This window comes from Monodelphis domestica, chromosome 2 (genome assembly GCF_027887165.1).
Source record: "Monodelphis domestica isolate mMonDom1 chromosome 2, mMonDom1.pri, whole genome shotgun sequence".
Classification (NCBI taxonomy): Eukaryota; Metazoa; Chordata; class Mammalia; order Didelphimorphia; family Didelphidae; genus Monodelphis; species Monodelphis domestica.
Window position 1 is genome coordinate 8,847,648 of NC_077228.1, and position 18,935 is coordinate 8,866,582.

Sequence of the window (18,935 nt, forward strand, 5' to 3'; positions counted from 1 at the left end):
AGGTCTTTTGGAAGAGGGGGAACAAGGAACTGGAGGCATCAGGAAAGGTTTCCTGGGAAGTCTGAGCATCTTTTTACAAATATGTTTTATTCTGTATTTTACTCTCTCTGTCTCTCTCTGTCTCTCCCTCTCTTTCTCTCCCTCTCTCTCCCTCTCTCTCCGTCGCTGTCTCTCTCTGTTTCCCCCTTCCCGTCTCTCTTTCCCTCACTGTCTCTCTCTGTCTCTCCCTCTCTTTCTCTCCCTCTCTCTCCGTCGCTGTCTCTCTCTGTTTCCCCCTTCCCGTCTCTCTTTCCCTCTCTCTCTCTCTCTGTCTCTCTGTCTCTCCTCTCTCTCACCACCCCCCCCTTCTCTCTTGTCCTCCCTCTCCCTCTGATGCTGTCTCTCTCCTGTTCTTGTTTCTCTTCCTCAGTCTGTTTCCCCCCAGATTTAGGAGTTGGAGGGGATGATTCTGCCTCTCTCATCTCATTTAATCCTCCTAACAGCCTCGCCAGGCAGGCTCTCTTGCTATTATTATCTCCATCTTACAGATGACGAAACTGAATCACAGAGATTAAGAGGCTTGCCTGGAGTCACAAAGCTTACTAGTATCAGAGGCAGGATTGGAACCCAGATCTTCCTGGTTCCAAGTCCTGTCCTGTATTGCTCTGCATGGCCTTTGGGGTCCAGCATCAGAAATCTGGCCATCTCATGACCTTCCCTCTAAGGACGATGACAGAGACTCGGCTAGATCATTGGTCCTTCCCTGTTACATGGGCAGCTTGTGTTGGTGCAGAACACCAGGGAGGGCAGCCTTGGCTAGAATGAGAAAGCACCTGCTCGGAGCCCCTCCTCTGCCCCCCCCCAAGTCCCCCTCATTTCTCTCTCTGGTTCTCCTCAGGATCAGAATGAACGGAACCACATCTCTGGCTACTGGAAACAGGTGGGGCCCATCGCTGTTGGCTCCTTCTGCCTCTTCATATTTGACATGTGTGAGAGGTTAGTGAGCATCTGATCTTCAATTTGTGGTGGCCATCGAGGACTTGGACTTCACTCTGGGCTCCACTGTCCTGGGCTGGGCAGCTGGGAAGCCCTTTAGCTCTGGGGCCCAGGAGCTGGGTTCAAATCCCACCTTTGGGTGATCCTGTGCAAGTTAAACAATTCAGGATCTGGAGATAGATGAGACCTCAGAGCCTACTCCCCCCATTTTACAGATGGGGAAACTGAGGCCCTAAGATTAACCATCCTAGAAGCCCAGAAACATAAGATCACAGATTGAAAACTGGAGTCCAACCTCTCCTTTTTCCTGATAAGGAAATTGAACCCTATAGTGGTTAAATGATTTGTACAGTGTTATATGAAGAAGTAGATGGTGAGGCTGGTATTCGAACCCAGGTCTACTCATACCAACTACTGTATTCATTCTTTCCACTGCATCAGAAGGACTTGGACAAGAGGGACAGCAAGGTTTCCTGACTCTGGGGTTCTAGGATCATGGGCTCTTCAGTCTCTTTTGGGTTCTCTGGGCCTCAGTTTCCCTATCTGTAAAATGAGGTGGGGGTGGACAGGATGGGGGAAGGGTCCCTTTTAGCTCCAGCATCATGACTGTCTGAGCCTCAGGTGGTGTTCCCTGGGCTGTGCCAGGTGCTGTTCTAGGGGTGGTAAACAAACAGCCCCTTCATGCCATGCATCTCTGTGCTCAGGCAGATGCTGTTGGGGCTTGGGGGAAGGCAGTAGCACCCACACAGACACAGGCAACCGAGGAGAGTCGTTTGAAAACCAAGAGACAATCGGAGGTGTTTGGGGGTGGAACGTCGTCCCAGAGCTGCCTTCAGAGCTACCCCCTCCCGAGTGTCCTGCATCATCCTGGGCCAAACCCAGGGAAGCAGCCTTTGAATGACTTTCTGCTTTTGGCATTTTATTCTTTGCTTACCTGTTTGTTTTTTTCCTTATCCATCACCCTCTGACTTAGAACCAAAACTGTGTATTGGTTCTAAGGCAGAAGAGCAGTGAGGGCTAGACAATCAGGGTTAAGTGACTTGTCTAGGGTCACTAAGCCAGAAAGTGTCCGAGGCCAGATCTGAACCCAGGACCTGGCTCTATCTGCTGAGCTGGCCACCTGGCCATTAGCTTCCTTCCCCCCTTCCTGCCCACCAGCCCAGCCATGCTGCAAAGTTAAGAAAACATGGCGGAGTTGTTGCCTTTGATCGTCCTATAACTCCCTCTTTCTCTTTGCAGAGGGGTGCAGCTGACCAACCCCTTCTACAGCATCTGGACCACAGATGTGGGCACCGAGCTGGCCGTATCCTTCCTTGTCTCTCCGTCCCTCCCCCGGGGCCATGGCCGGCTGCCCTCTCCCCGGCCAATGAAAAGGCAGGGAGGAAGGAAAGTCATTGGAGATGTGAATGGCAGCCTTTGAGGCAGAACCGGCCAGGCAAGAGATGAGCGCGTGTCGTGCCTTCCCTCCAGAAGGAGGCTTGCAGCGGCTCCCCTTAGCTCCCAGCCGGCCAGAACACAGGCTCATGGGACCAGACGGCTGGAGAGTCCTGTCCTCCCACCCAGCCTCCCTGCTTAATGGATGAGGAAACTGAGGCTCAGAGGGGCCTTCACTTGCCAAAGGTCATGGGAACATCGGTCCATGCAGAGGACCCTGGGCCAAGCCCTGGCTCTGCTGTTTACCACCCAGAAGACCATTGGCCGACTGTTCAGCCTTTCTTCTCTTAATTATTTCCTATTCCCCGTCTATAGCTTGTTTCCAGGTTGTCTCCCCATTCCATGGTCAGCGCCTCAAGGGCAGGGACTTGTCCTGGGTCTCTTTTTGCCTCCCCAGAGCTTAGCCCAGTGCCTGGCACACAGTAGATGCTTAATACATGGTTACTGTTGGGTGGAGTGATTTGGCCTCCGATTGCCTCAGTTTCCTCATTTATTAAGAAGAAGCTAGAATAACTTTCAGCCTTAAATCTTGGATCCTCTTATCCTGTGTTCCACAAGTCATTCTGACCCAAATCTTCCATTCCTTTTGCATTCACCCAGGCCAGAAGCTCAGAATTCTAGACGAGCTGTGGCCTGACCCTTGGGGCAGAGCGGGGGGCCCTTCCCAGGCTCTCTGGGCCTCCACTTTGAGATTCCAGATGTTTTCTGACCTTCCCCCCACTGCCTCGCACCTCCCCGAATACAGAACAGCCTCTTTCGGTTGGAAAGAATCGGGTTCAGCCCTTTCCGAAAGTAATTTCTTTTGCCTCTGAATGAGCCCAATTCAATCAGTTGCTGATGAGAGCCCCAGGATTCCTGATGCCGGGGAAGCACGCGGAGGCCAAGTGCTCCCAGAAATCCGACTGAGTGAGACTGATTGCAATCAGGGTACTTGGGAGCCCAAGGAGAACAAACGGGCAGCAAACACCTGCTTCCTTGAGGTATCGGGATAAAATTCTGGGTTGAACTTTGGTTTCCCAGGACATCCCTTGCCCTCTCGGGGAGCCACAGCAGCCCCCTATCACCGAGTTTAAAAGAGGGGATGGAGGAGGGAGGAACAATGCCACAAACCCAACGAGTGTTTAAAGCAGTCAGACACTGTATGCAATGCTACACCCCCAGCCCCCCACCTCTGCAGAGACGCAGGGGCACCTGTCAGCTCCTTATAAGTGCCAGCAGGGGTGAGCGCCAGCAGTAAGACCCAGTCAAAAACCCTGGACTCAGGCCGAGGACTGGCGTTGAGCCCCCACAAGTCACTTCCCCGCTTGAAGGTCCAGATTCATCTTGGATTGGGATGACCCGTTCTTAGACAGTGCGGGCGCAGGTGTGTCCTCATCCAGATGTAGGTCTGCCCTTGCCCAGGACTCCTGCCCCCTCCCTCTGACCCCCACTTTAGGGAATCTTCAGTCTTTGGCGAAATAAAAAGTCGCTGCCCTTTCCTGCACGATCTCATGGCCGGTCAACTCCATCCCTCTTACTCGAACCCGAGGACCGCCTGAGAAGTGCTTAGGTGATCGATGTGCCCCCTTTCCTGACTTACCTTGTGTTTGCTGAGGCATCGCGGCCCGTTGGAGAGAATGTTCCACTCGCAATCCTTAAGACCTGTCACGAGTGTCGTTCTGACCTAGTCGGTATCTCCGAGCTTCCCTTTCCTCATCTGTAAAATGGGAATAATAAGAACCCCAGAAGTGCCGGCCGTACAGTCTCAAAGTGAGGCTCGGCTAGATCTAGCGAAAGAAGCTTTAAAGGACCAGAGGATGCTGTCAAGGTCCTTCAGTGTTATCATCGTCGCTCTCTCATTCACGATGGATGGCGTTTAGGTAGACGTGGTCCTGGGACAAGTTGTTGTTGCTCTTGGTGATGCTGATGCTAGTGATCAAGGCAATAGCTTGCCTCGGAGACCTGGGTTCAAGCCCAGATTTTGTTACATTGGCCGAATGCCCTTGGCAAGCCACTCGGGCAATTCTCCAAATTCTTAAGTTTCAGAGAAGATGCCCACCTGCATTGGTGCTCCCAGCGAAGCTCCCTTCCCCAGTCCTCCCCCTTGGCCTCCCCCCTGTTTCTCCTGTCTGGGTCCCATTTCTGCGTCACTGTTCACATACAGCCTTCCCCGTTAGCATGAGGACTCCTTGAGTTCAGGGATGACTTTTTACCTTCTCTGTAACCCCAGCTCTTAGCACAATGCCTGCTTGGCTGTCTGTTCTAGTGATAGTAGCCATGATCACGATTGGGTTTGGCATCATGGACCAGGGAACAAATATTGACATCCTCCTGGGTGATGCTGAAAAGCCCACCTCCTGGTTTTTTTCCTTTTGCTCTCTACCATCTGGATTATCATTCCTTTACCCGAATCTGTCAGATGGCCTTCATCATCGTCGCCGGGATCTGCCTCTGCCTCTATTTCCTGTTTCTGTGTTTCATGGTCTTCCAGGTGTTCCGGAACATTAGCGGGAAGCAGTCAAGCCTGCCTGCAATGAGCAAAGTTCGCCGGCTACACTACGAGGTGAGCTTCTCTGCTTGGGTGGCATGTGGCCAGGGCTCTGGGCATTCAGGACGGGGCACAGAAAGCTGCCCCCTCCCAAGCTCTGGTGGTCCCAACCTCCACAGACAAGCAGCAGAGCCGAGTCTCCCCTTGAGATCTCTGTGCAGTCTCAGAAACGAATCCAGACAGAAACGCATTCTAAATCATTGAAATATCTTCGAGAAAATATGCAGAATGTAGGTCAATAATTCATCCTGCTTTTTTCTCATGAAAAGTAAATAAGAAAAATATTCTATAAAGATACATCTAATGTGGGCAATTAAATGTGATGTATTATACTTATTTTTATAAAAAATCTATCATAAGTATTTTATAGACCTGCATTTAATGTATGGAAATACATCTAATTTGTTATCTTTATTTCTTATGAAAAGTCCATAACAAAAATATTCTATACATATACATGAATATATAAGTAAACGGGACTTACTTTTTATAAAAAGTCAGCCATAAATAGTATCTAAATACACATTTCATGCATGTAAACGAATAGAATTTATATTTATTTCTTATGAAGAGTCAATAATAATATTCTGCCCATAGGCAGACATCATATATATTGATTGATTACATTTAGGTGATTTATAATATCTTTATTTGTGTATATATGTAGAGAGTAAGTTTCAAGGGAATAAAGACAAAATCGTTAAATATGAGGTGGAGGGGCATTAGCTAGCCGTTGGGCGAGTCAGGATCACTCTTCCTCCTGAAGAAGAGACAGTCTGGGGCTGGAGGCGAGGGGAGACTTCATTCTGGGCAGTGAGCTTGGCATCAGTCCATCGGCAAACATTTATTAGACACCTACAAGATGCGAGATCTGGATTCGCACCCGGAGCCCACAGGCCTGCAGGCTCGTGGAGGCAGAGCTGGCCCTCTTTTCCGAGGTGGGAAAAGTTCCAGCCGGCCCCGTGCCTTTCTGTGTGCTCGCTGGAGCAGAATCGCTTCAGAAGGTCAGAGAAGCCCCGGCTTGGTTTCTTGGAGCCCCTGAAGGCAATCATAACCAGCTTAGCGGGGAAATTAGCCGTGAGACTGGCTATTAATTTGATTTTCCGGTCTCTGGAGTCCCTGCTTCGCAGGAGATAAGAAGAAGAAATGGGTTCTAGGAAACAGCCGGGGAGAGTCAGCGGCGCGGCCTCGGCCCACCGAGCCTTCGCTCCCGAGACTTGAGTTCTGTGCATGTTTGGGGAAACTTGTGTGATTCTTTCCATGAAAACGTTGGCTGCTGCCTGAAAGAGGCCTTTGTGCTTCCTCCAAACAGGGCCTGATTTTCCGATTCAAATTCCTCATGCTCGTCACCTTGGCCTGTGCCGCCATGACGGTCATCTTCTTCATCGTTAGCCAGGTAAGCCTCGGGCGAGGTTGTGGGGGCGGCAGGAGGAGGTCGGGGCGCCGTCTGGGGCTCTCGAGTGCCAAGTCCGGAGCTCTGAGGTTCTGGGCAAAAAGCTCAACAACACGGACAAAGCAGGCGCGCGGAATGACGGGACGGCAGTGATGACCGCGATCAGACATCACGCCGAAGCTGCTTCCTTGGGGCCACCATCGCGTCTCTTCTTATCTTCACAACCACCCTGGGCGGGGGAGAGGCCAAATCTGAGGGCGGCTCCCTGGAGCCCTCCATCAATGGAAGCGATTCTCACTAAACCCCCTGACTGGCTGCTTGGACCAGGCATGACTCGCAGCCGCGGCTCTGGAGTCTCCAGATGGGGATGCCGAGGCCGGAGGAAGGCCTCCCCTTCAGGATCATCCGTCCTGGCTGTGGGGCACCTGTCTGTCCCTGAGCGTGTGTGGCTGAAGCCCGGGGCACTCTGGGAATGTCTCTGGTGACCCTGTAAGGACTGTGTCCTAAATCGGGACTGAGCTCTTCTCGAGCTTGCGAGACAAAGGGGGGGAGAAGAATCCACCGGTCAGTCCCGGGGGAAATGACTGGTGTTGGAACTGACCGACGGGCAGAAGAGAAGAAGCGAAGAGCAGCCGACGGGGAGACGCGATGGCTCCAAGGGACGCTGAGAGGAAGGTCTCTCTCCACGGCCAAGGGGGGCTCCATCCTTCCTTTAAAACAAGCAATTGTTGCTCAGTCTTCATCTTCCAAGTTTCATTCGCTCAGCCTTTTCCTCAAAGGAGGCCAGCCTCCAAGGGAGCTGGGCTGGAGGGGGAAGCTTCACAGCCCCCAAGGGTGCTGGGCTGGAGGGGAAGCTTCACAGCCTCCAAGGGTGCTGGGCTGGAGGGGAAGCTTCACAGCCTCCAAGGGAGCTGGGCTGGAGGGGAAGCTTCACAGCCCCCAAGGGTGCTGGGCTGGAGGGGAAGCTTCACAAGCCCCCAAGGGTGCTGGGCTGGAGGGGAAGCTTCACAGCCTCCAAGGGAGCTGGGCTGGAGGGGGAAGCTTCACAGCCTCCAAGGGAGCTGGGCTGGAGGGGAAGCTTCACAGCCCCCAAGGGTGCTGGGCTGAAGGGGAAGCTTCACAGCCTCCAAGGGAGCTGGGCTGGAGGGGGAAGCTTCACAGCCCCCAAGGGTGCTGGGCTGGAGGGGGAAGCTCGGGGAACATTCATCTGACATCTCCACTGCGTTTTCCGTCCATCGCACGGCTGTCCCTTGTCTGTCTTTTTATATCGAGCATGAAAATCATCCAGGTGGATGTTGGCGGAAGCAGAGGCACGTTTCAGATTCATTAGTCCCTGTACATTCTTCCTGCTGCTTTTTTCAGGTTTATTTCTAGACACTGTCGGGCATAACGAGATGTCTCCCAGGTAATGTTTTAATAGAGTCATTACCGGATTTTTTAATGCTGCTTCTGAGTAGTCTCGCGGCGGCGATCTCGCCTAAAAGAAGGACCCGTTGAGTAACTTTTTGAAATGGATCCCAGCCCTCGGGGACAGGAATGTTTCTAAAAAAACCTCATTGTGTCCCAGGGCTTGCTGGGAGAGCTCGCCTGGGCTTTAAGCTGCATGAAATTGAATTCAAGAGGAATCTTGAAGGCGGCTGACCTAGAATGAGGGGCCGAAGGAGGGGCTGGAGAATGCGGTGACCCGAGCGCTTTGAAGCTGGGCCTTTAAAGGCCTGGCATTTTTAAAGACTTGTAAGCACTGCAGCCGTGCTCTTCAGGCAGGAGGGATCAGAGAGCATGCCTGTGACGCGTGGAGAAGATCACCGACCTTCGTGATGGGCAACCCTGGCCGGGCAGGTCACATCCCACCGAAGCAAATTCCCAAAGGCCTTTGCAAATGTTCTTCTGCTCCTCCCCTTCCTCATGCACACATCGTTCTAGCAGTGGACCCCTTCCTTGGGGGTCCTTAGAAAGATTTCATCAGTTTTCTAATCTGTAAAATGGGACAGTGATAACCCCCGCCCACCTACATCAAAGGAGCAAATGAGATCGTGTATTAAAGCCTTCTGCCAAAGGTTAAATGCTCTATAAAATTAGGCGCCCTCCAAAGAAACGAGGTGGGGGGCTTTTGCTTCTAAGAGGAGGCAAGATTTGCCTCTAGTCAAAGAAATGAGCATTTTCTTAGTAACAGCAGCAACAACAAGAATAATCTGTTTAAATGTAACTTGAGTTTCCAGTGTTTTCCTCCCAATGACGCCGTGATTGTCAGAGTTGGATAATGCCTCAACCAATGATTTAATTCATGTTGGGAACTCCTGAGTGAGGAAATAAGCAATGCCCTTTACTGATGCGGGCCACCACTGTTTTCTGAAAGCCAGAACCCTTGCCATTTGCCTGGAGGACACTGAGAGGTTAATTGTCCCATAGCCTTGTGTGTCTGAGGCAGGACTAGAACCCAGGGCTTCTCAGCTGCCAGGCAGCTCTCACTCTCTTCCGCCATGATGACAGTGACAATAACCCTTGGACTTGGGCAAAATCAAGTGGACATTTTATGTAGACTCAGAAGAGAGAAGTCTTGGGGGCAAACTCATCCCATCCAACCTAGACCACTGCACCCTCTTCTTTGGTCTCCCTGCCTCAACGCTCTCTCCATTCTACTCCATCCTTCCCACAGCTGCCTGAGTGATTTCCTCCATGTGTGGATCTGGTGGTGTTCCCTTCCCTGTTCTGTGAACTCTTGAGGCTCCCTCTTCCTGTTGCTCAGGTGTGTGTGTGTGTGTGTGTGTGTGTGTGTGTGAAGCTTCAGGACTTGGACCACAACACGCGAGGTCCTTCTCTCTGCCAGTCTGTCCAAGCTCACGGTTGTCGCCTTGGTGCCACTGTCTAGCCATCTCTTCATCCACCATCGCCCTCTCCTTTGAGCTTCCCTCCTTCCCAGCTTCAGGGGCCTTTCCAATGACGCGTGTCCTCTCGTTCCGTGGCCAGAGGAGTTAAGCTTCCACTTCAGTATTTGTCCTTCCAGGGAAGAGTCTGCATTATTCGTTCCTTTAATAAAAAACGACTTCCTCTTCTTACCTCTAGAAGAATAGCAACCCTTTGCGGACTCTTTACCGCCAGCTCCTCTCCCTACCTCCCAGTGGCCTTGCACATGACTCCACTCCATTCTCCTCAGGCATTTGCTGTCTGCCACATACAATATTCTGTCCCCTGATCTCCTGCCTGGCAGTCTTTGCACTGGATGTGCCCCCATGCCTGGAACACTCTCCCTTCTCACATTTGCCTTTTGGGTTCCTTCGAGACACTTTCTGTAAAAGGTATTTCTTGGTCCATCAGGCCGCTAGAATCTTCTTTCAGATTTCTTGCCATCTATTTGGTATGTTAGGTAGGTCTTATCTCTCCTGGGAGAATGCAAACTCCTTGAGGGCAGAAACTGTTTTTCCTTTAATTCTCTGGCGCCCAGGGGGCAGCTAGGTGGCTCAGTGAGACAGGCCTAGAGATGGGAGGTCATGGGTTTAAGTCTGGCCTCAGGCACATCCTAGCTTTATGAACCTGGATAAGTCACTTGACTGCCATTGCCTAGTCCTTACCATTCTTCTGCCTTGGAACTAATAGTTTTGATCCTAAAAAAGAAGGGAAGGGTTTAAAAATAAATTACAGTATCTCCAGTGCCCAGTACAATCCTTGGCACATAGTAAACAACTGATAAATGTTTGTTGGTTGACTGGTACATCTGAAGTGGGATTTGAACCCAGATCTTCCTAGTTCTCAGGCTGGCTCTCTATCTACTATAGCATGCTCTATCTTCCTTTGAGGGTGGTAGTATAAGAATTGCTATCCCCATTTTACAGAGAGATGAGATGGAGGTCAGATAACTTGTAAGACTGGCCTAGGGTCATATAGACCTAGTCAGGGGCAGGAATGGTGCTCAAGAACCTACTAGAATGTCAGCTCTTTGAGGGCAGACATTGTTTTGTCCGTGTACCCCCAGCACCTACCAAAGTAGGCAGCACAGAGCAGATTCTGATTGTCTATCAGATTGAGTTGAGCCTAGAATTGCTGTCTCTTCATCTTCCTGGGTGCTGCCCATTTCTCAAAGTGGTCCCAGGTGGTATTGTTGGTCATGGAGCTGGAAGGGACCATCTCCCCCAGCTCCTTTGGTCTACAGAGGAAACGGAAGCCCAGACTGATGGGCAAAGTTCCTCATACCAAGTCACACAGGGAGTAAATGAAAGGATGGAGATTTGTACCCAGGACTCCTCCTAGGGGGAAAAGAGGCATTTCTAGAAAGAAATTTACCAGAGTGAATACATTCGTTATCCTAGAGAGAGTCAGTCACCTTACCTTGGAAAGTTCAAAGCTGATCAGATGGAAAAGTTGTCTTTATTTATAGCTTTGATTTTAGTTGTAAGCTCCCCGAGGGCAGGACTTCATTTTTTAAAGTTTCTAATTGTATCCCCAGCACTTGGCTTTCTAATTGTATCCCCAGTACGTGGCACACTGTCAGAAGTTAATAAATATTTATCGACTGCCTCATGAGGGTGGATCTCTAGAGGCTGTGGGCCTGAATTTTGAGAAGCTCTGAGCTGGGGGGGCCAGTGAATGAGTGGATGGGCAGAGCAGCTAGACTGTCCGCAGCCATGATGATCTGAGGCACACACATACTCAGTATGTTCAAAGTCATATGAAAGGATGGCAGCCACAAAGAAGCTTGCCCTTCTTCTACATTTAGATTCTCTCTCATTTAAAAATATGGAAACAGAATTACCTTTTCCTTGAAAAACATAACTGTTAAAGTAATGCTATAAAGTAGCAAACTCTTCCCTGGGGACGAATAAAGAAGTACAGTTGGAAGCAAGATTGTAAAAGAAAGAATCCTTGGGCACATGCAGCTATTTCTGATTTTCACATTGGATGGTTATTCCTCACTGCTGTTTCTTATTCTTGTCCTTCATTTGGAGCCCAGAGAGCTTATCTGAAGTCGCTTCCAGCTTTCTCTACATATGGAGCTGAATCTATATTTGTACAGTATGAATCAATGTCTAAAAGTATCAACTTGAGATTCAGAAGATGCCAGGGCAGAAGAACAACGTTCAAATGATCCATATTTGAAGCATCAAAAAAAGTGAGGATTCCTCGCATGTCATGGTTATGCTGTGCAGATCTGGAAGGGACTCTCAGAATTTATCTCACTCAACCCCTTCCAATAAAGAAACTGAAGGGACGTTACAAAAAATAAAACCACAATCTATGATTACCCATGACACAGATCTGCATTGCAAAATTGTCTTTCTCCTTCTCAAAGAAAGAGGCAAAAAATAAAGGATAATGGAAGGGACTCTTAGATTTTGGAGTTCAAACTCCAGCTCCCCCATTTATTAGTAGTTCCACCAAGGAAAAGTATTTGACCTTTTCTCTATGTGGAAAATTAGGAGGTTGGATGAGTTGGTCTCTTTGGTCCTTCCCAATATAGCTGAGTTTCTCTCTTGAGCACATTTGCTAAAAATAATACACACTCGAATGAAGGACTTGCAGATTTACAGAGCTCCTTCCCTTATAGCCAGCCATGGAATAGGTCCTACATTTATACCTTGATATATATACAGACCTGAAAATTGTGACCTATTTAGGGTCATAGACATAATAAACAGCAGAGGTGAATCAGTAGCTTTGTGTGTGTATGTGGGGTATTCTTTCTACTGTACCTGCCTGCTCCTAGGCACTCAGTGTCATGCTGAGCATCAGCAGGAAATCAGAGAAGAAGGTGACTCCGTGGTCGCCAGTGTTCATTCATTCATGGAACAGGTATTCAATGTATACTGTATCGGGCACAATGCTGGGGACTGAGGATATAAAGACAAATGAAACAGCCCTTGTTCTCAAAGAAATGATATAATATCAAGGGGAAATAACATATACATAGAAAATAAAATATATACAATAATACATGAACTATATGTGATAAAATATATGACTATATATGACACAATAATTTCTGGAAGAAAGGCAGGCAATTACTGGTAGCAAGGAGTAGAGTGGGGAGAGAGGTCAGGATAGACTCCCTATAGGAATGGCATTTGAACTGAACGGTGGAAGAAGTTAAGTTCAAACTGAAATCCCAACTTTTGCAGGCAGTCTTATCTTACCCCTTTTAATTAGATTGTCTTCCCTCTGTTAATCATTTCCTGTTTATCTTGTCTATAGTTTGCTTGTTTTAGATTTCTTGGCTTCCCCCCCCCCCCCCCCGAGAATGTAACTTCTTTGAGGGCAGGAACTGACTTTTGTCTCTTTTTTTGTATCTACAATGCAAGCATAGTACCCGACACATAGTAGGTGCTGTTTCACCTCCTATTTATTCATTCACTCATTCATTTATTTATTTATTTCAGATGAAATATCAATACAATTTTTAATAATCATTTCTGCCATCTTGCCACCCATGTTTTCTCCCTTCCATTCCTCTTCCAATATGATATAGATTGTACATATATTATCATGCAATACATATTTCCATGTTCATTATGTTTTAAAACAAGACACATATTGCTTACACTAGAGAAAAAGAATGGCATGCTTCAATCTGCATTCAGGCTCTGGCAGTTCCTTCTGTGGTGATGGAACCATTTTGACCACGAGTCTTTTAGAGTTGTCTTGGATCCTTCCATTGCTGATAATAGCTATCATCCATAGTTGATCCTCATACATTATTGGTGTTACTGTACACAATGTTCTCCTGATTCTGCTCATTTCAGTTTGTATCACTTGATTTGAGATTTTCCAGGTTTTTGTGATCATCTTATTCCTCATTTCCTATGGCACAATAGTATTTCATTATAATCATGTGCCACAACTTGTTCAGCTATTTTTCAGGTGATGGAAATAGCTTTAGTTTCCAATTCTTTTCCACCATAAAAACAGCTGCTATAAATATTTGGGTCCAAGTAGGTCTTTCCCCCTCTCTTTGATCTCTTTGGTAGTAGGTGCTGAATAAATGTTAATTGATTGCTTTCTCTGAGAGGTGGATGAGGAGGGACTTCATTTCAGACCTAGGGAATAGCCCACCCAATTAGGTATCTAGAGCCAGAGTGAGAAGAACAAGTTTGTATTTTGCCCTGGAGGTAAGAGGGAGCACTTGCAGAGAAGCTTCTTAAAAAGTGGTGGGAAGGGTCTGGTTGGAACTTGCAAGTAGTTTCCCTGGAGTTACACAGCTGGCATTTAACACCCAGCTTCTGAATCCTAAGACCCTTTTCCACTTTAACTAACACATTTAAGTACCTACTATGTGCTAAGTGGGGCAACTGGTGGAACAGTGAATAGAGCACAGGACCTGGACTTAGGAAGACTTGAGATCCAATGGGACCCAGATCCTTAGTAGCTGTGAGACATTGAGCAAGTCACTTAATCCTTGCCTGTATGAAACTTGTGAAGGAAATGGAAGACTACTCCAGTATCTTTGCCAGGAAAGATGGCCTCATGGAAAGCCCATGAAGTCAGACATGACTGAACAACAACAATGTGTCACACACTGTGCTAAGACTGGGAAAACAATCAAAGACAAAAAATAATCCCTGCCCTCAAGAAGCTCATAAACTAATGGGGGGGAGACAACATGCCAATGAGTATGCATGACCAAGATAAAGGCAGGATAAACCAGAAATAACCTCAAAGGGGGGAAAAGGGTTAAAACTTCTTAAGCAAAATGAACTAATATATTGAAAAAGTCCAGTATTCCATGTAATATTCTACCCTCTTGTCTCCTAGTGGACAGAGGCCCAGACCTAGAGATGGGAAGTCCTGGGTTCAAATTTGGCCTCAGATACTTTCCAGCTAGGTGACCCTGGACAAGTCATTTAACCCCCATTGCTTATCTCTGACCATTCTTCTGCCATGGAAAAATACTCAGTATTGATTCTAAGATGAAAAGTCAGGGTTTAAAAAGAAAGAAAAAGAAAAGGATGGGGGTAAAGGATGGGCCAGAGTTGGTCATCGTAATGCCATAATGCTCAGGTTCTTCATTTTGTGGCCAATTTTCCCCTTTACATCTCTTCTTGACTCCAATCTGCTTACCTCATTTTGCATCAGTTTGTGAAAGCCTTCCTATGCTTCTCTGTATCCAGCCCCTTTAGCCTTAGCTTGTTGGCCATTCTTGTAGGGGAGCAGCTGGTCTGTATCTGTGGAAGGAATTGCCTGGAGAAGAGTGTCTTACAAGAGATGAGATTGCTGACTCAGACCAAAGGCGAGTATTATTCTAGGTACCAAGGAAGTACAGATGAAAAAATGAGTGAATATACATTGTTGGTGGACTAACCCAACCATTCTGGAGGGCAATTTGAAACTGTGCCCAAAGGACTATAAAACTTGATCCAGTTATAGAACTTTTAGGTCTGTATCCCAGAGAGATCAAAAAAGGGGAAAGGACATACTTGTACAAAAATATTGATAGCAGCTCCTTTTGTGGTGGGAAATAATTGGAAACTGGGCAATGGCTGAACCAATTGTGGTACATACTGGTGATGGAATACTGTTGTGCTCTAAGAAAGAAGGAGCAGAGGATGATTTCAGAAAGAGCTGGAAAGCCCTATGTGAACTGATGCAGAGTGAAACCAGAAGAACCAGGAGAACATGGCGCACAGTATCAGCAAGATTGTGGGATGATCAAATGTGAAAGACTCAGCTACTCAGCGATATGATGATCCAGGACAATTCCGAGGGACTTAGGACAAAGGATGTTCTCTCTTCACCTCCAGAGAAAGGACTGCTGGAGTCTGAATGCAGATGAAAGCAGACTAATTGTCACTTTCTTTTATTTGTGTTTTCATTTGGAGGTCTTTGGTTTTGTTGAATATTCTCTCACAACCATGACCAATATGGAAGTATGTTTTGATAACACATGAGTGACCCAAATAAAATTGTTTACCGTCTCTTAGAGGGGGAAAGAAGGGAGAGAGGGAGACAATTTGGACGTTGGAAAAAATGTTGAAAATTGTTAGTATGTGTAATTGGGAAAATAAAAGGTCTTTAATAATAATAATGCACCCTAGAAAATAGAATGAGTGAATAAAACAAAAGGCATGGCCACCATTCTTGCAATGTCCCAGGTGAGATGGATCCAGTCTCTCTTCTCAGACAGCTTCCTGGGCAAGAGCAGAGGAGATAAAACAGGGCTCTAAATCACTGAAATACAATCTAAAAATATGGTTACACAGGTAAGGACTGACCTGGAAGAGGAGTGTGTCCCCCCAATGAGGTCCTAGATTCTTGTCATGCTCTTAGTCAGTGCAAACAGTGGTGGCTTCTTCATTCCTGAAGGGAAACCTTCCTGGAGGAGGTGGTCATCTCTGCTGGGCCTTGAAGAGCAGGTAGAATTGGTAGGGAAGAATTTCTAAGCATAAGTGAAAGATGAGCAGATATAGAAAAATATTGATGACATTTGGTCTTGTTTGGGAAGAGAAAGCATGGTTAAGAGAACAATAATAGTATTGAACTTGGAGGTGGAAGACCTGGGTTCAAATTCTGCCTCAGATAAATAGAAGCTGTGGGTAAGTCTCTGTGGGCCTTGGTTCCTTCATCTATAAAAAGAATGGGCAGGGCTCAAGGTCCCTTCCAGCTCTAAACGTTTACTCCTAAGGCCCTGTGCAAAGATGATTGTGAGAGCTGACTAGAAAAGTAAGCTTGTAGAGCATTGAATGTCAGACTAAGGAGCTAGGGCTTCTTTTGACAAGGATGAAGGTTCTTCATTTGGGACAAGACGTGATTACAAGAGCAATACTAATAACTGGCATTTGTGGCCTATTTTAAGATAGAATGTGAGCTCCTTGAGAGAAAGGATCATGCCATTGCTGTTTCTCTATCCCAGCCTAAGGCCTGGCCCATAATATAGCCTTAACAAATGGTTTTTGACTGGAACTGAAGGTCTTCTAAAGCCCTTTCCAACATTCTCTTTATTGTGCTTCAATACAAAACCTGCAAAGTTAAATTCTTTGGGCTTTATTAGACCCATTTAATGGATGAGGAGACTGAGATTCCAGTGACTTCCTCTGGTCCAGAGATAGGGAGTCCAGGTAGGAGTGGGTGGCTCATGGGATGATGGGATTGCGTGGGTCAGCTCTGACCACATCCGCTTTTGTCTTCCATGACAGGTGACAGAAGGCCACTGGAAATGGGGTGGCGTCACGGTCCAGGTGAACAGCGCCTTTTTCACGGGCATCTACGGCATGTGGAATCTCTATGTCTTTGCCTTGATGTTCCTGTATGCGCCATCTCACAAAAACTATGGCGAAGACCCATCCAATGGTGAGCCGAACTCTGCTCTGCCCCGGGGGGTCTCCTCTAGACTGCCTGGCTCAGAGCCTCTGCTGGGGGCTCACCGGGCTGCTTGCTATGGAGCCCCCCTCGGAATGAGCCCTTCTTTGGATACAGAGTGAGGTGGTGGGCAAAGTGCTGGCATCAGGGAGCCCCGAGGCCGAATCGTGCCTTGCCAGGGGGTCCTGGATGAGTCACTTGATGCCTCCATTTCTCACCTGTACAGTTATGAGTTCCCATGATTCTCCTTCTGTCTGGTTTTTCTCTGAACCAAGGGTGCATCGTCCCAGCCTAGAGATGGAGAGCCTCACCCAAATGAAAAGTCCCATTGGCTCCGCCTTTCTAGTCTTGGTTCTGTTTCTGCCCCCAGTACCGCTGTCCGCATCGTCCTCTCCTTCCTCCGTACACTCAGGGCCTCAGGGAGCGCCATCCTCCCCTCAGCTCTGTCCCCCGACTCAGGGCACTGAGCAGCGTCTGCCCTACTTCGGAGGTTTGATGTGGCACCTTTTAGATCGCCCGCCAGTGGCGGCATTTTCTGTTTGAATTGTTTCTGTATCTGCTAGCAGCCTAGAAGCCAGGATTTACACAGAGAATTATCTTCACCCTCGGTAGGTGTTCAGTTCAATGGAATTGAACCCTACGTATATAGATGATCGTTAAAGGTGCTGCTGGTAGCCAGGACCCTGCACTCTATTTCTGCTGGGTCTTGTCTCCCCAAGTCAGCCTGTTCTTTAAGACCAGCCCCCGGGGCAGCACAGGGCTCGGTAGATGGAGAGCCAGGCCCAAAGATGGGAGGTCTCGGGTTGCAATCTGGCCTCAGACACTTCCCCGCCGGGTGACCCTGGACGAGTCACTTCACCCAGTTGCCTAGCCCTTATCTCTCTTCTACCTTGGAACCAATAATCCATATTGAATCTAAGACATGAGGTAAGGATTTAAAAAAACAAAGAGCAGCCTAGGCTGACTGGGAGACAAGAGGCTCAGTTCTGGCCGAGCCCCAGAGCCCCCTCATTGGTGGCTTCATTATCCTCTTGGTCTTTGTCTTTCTCTGGTCTTGTATTGTTAGGGGTACAAAATTAGGGTTGTTGACTGATTATGTTATGTTAGTGGTCGCCAGGGATTTAAATTCAATCCCAATAAAATACTCAAGTCACTTTAGGATTTTTATGGTGGTTTTAATCACAATAGTAGGAAGAAATTAAGAAGAAGAAGAAGAGAGAGGAAAGGGTATAAGATTTCTCCAGCCTAGCCTAAGCTAAGGGAAGTTCAGAGGCCTCAGCCACAGGGCCTCCTCAGAAGATTAAATCTAGCTCGGCTTCCAGCCACAAGGTCTCCTTCGAGACGAGGGGCTTCCTCAGAGGAGAGTGCTTTAGGAGGTCAAGGAAAGGAGGAATCAGCCTAACCACTCACCAAGGTCAGGGAGTGCTTGGTCAGAAAATGTTCTGGCTGACTACTAGGAACCCCCCCCCCTTCCTCCTCCTCTTTCTCCACTTCTTCCTCCTCCTCCACTCTTCCTTTTCCTCCCTGCTGCCTTTCTTCCTCCTCCTCCCTCCTCTTTCTCTCCTCCCTTTCTTCACCTCCTCTTCCTTCTCCTCCTCCTTCTTCCCCTCTTCCTCTTCCCTCTTCTCTTACTTCTCCCATTCTCCTCTTTCCCTTCTCCTTCTCTTCTCCACCCTCCTCCTTCCTTCCTCTTCTGCCATGCTTCCCTTTTGTCTTTGTGTTTCCTGTTGAAGATAGCCCAGTCTTTGGTGGTGGTGCTGGTTCTTCCTTTTATCCCCTAATAATTCCAACTCTACAACCCCTTAGAGATTGCCTGATGATTGACACACATTATTTCATCAGATTTTTATAACTGAGGGCCAGCTGCCATCTTTACCCTCCAATTTACAGTTGAGGAAACTGAGGCTCTTAAGAGTTAAGAGACTTGCCCAAGGGCATACTGCCGGTATGAGACAGAGATTGGGTTGGAAGCCAGCCCTTGTTGACTGCCAGTGCAGCCCAGAGTCTCTATGACCCCAGGCTCTCTTCATGGGAAAGGCTGGTAGTGTGCTCAGTGAAGGAGGATTGACCCTTGGGCCCACAGATCCTCGAGGGGTCCAGGGAGAGCTTTTAGCAGGTCCATGAACTTGGATTTAATTTTAATTTTCCCTAAGCCCTAACATTTTCTGCATTCCCTTCCATTATTTACAAACCTGATTCTGAGAAGGATTTCCTGCAGGGGAGACCCAGAGCCTCTGTGGGACCCGGCCTGAGGCCATTCCAGTTTGTGGGCTGTGCCTTCTTGCAAACAGTGTGCCTTTCCCTCATTGAAGGTGTGCAGGGGAG

The 18,935-nt window shown here is 48.0% G+C and overlaps 1 protein-coding gene across 1 annotated transcript in view; it reads left to right on the forward strand.

The window, feature by feature from the left end:
• Window positions 1–18,935, forward strand: part of WLS (Wnt ligand secretion mediator) — a 130,488-nt gene that overhangs the window by 96,942 nt on the left and 14,611 nt on the right. Inside the window, exons 7-11 of the mRNA XM_001364526.4 lie at window positions 878–975; window positions 2,215–2,278; window positions 4,808–4,951; window positions 6,249–6,332; window positions 16,448–16,601. Coding sequence (XP_001364563.1) covers window positions 878–975; window positions 2,215–2,278; window positions 4,808–4,951; window positions 6,249–6,332; window positions 16,448–16,601 — 544 coding nt within the window. The remainder of the gene's footprint in view (window positions 1–877; window positions 976–2,214; window positions 2,279–4,807; window positions 4,952–6,248; window positions 6,333–16,447; window positions 16,602–18,935) is intronic.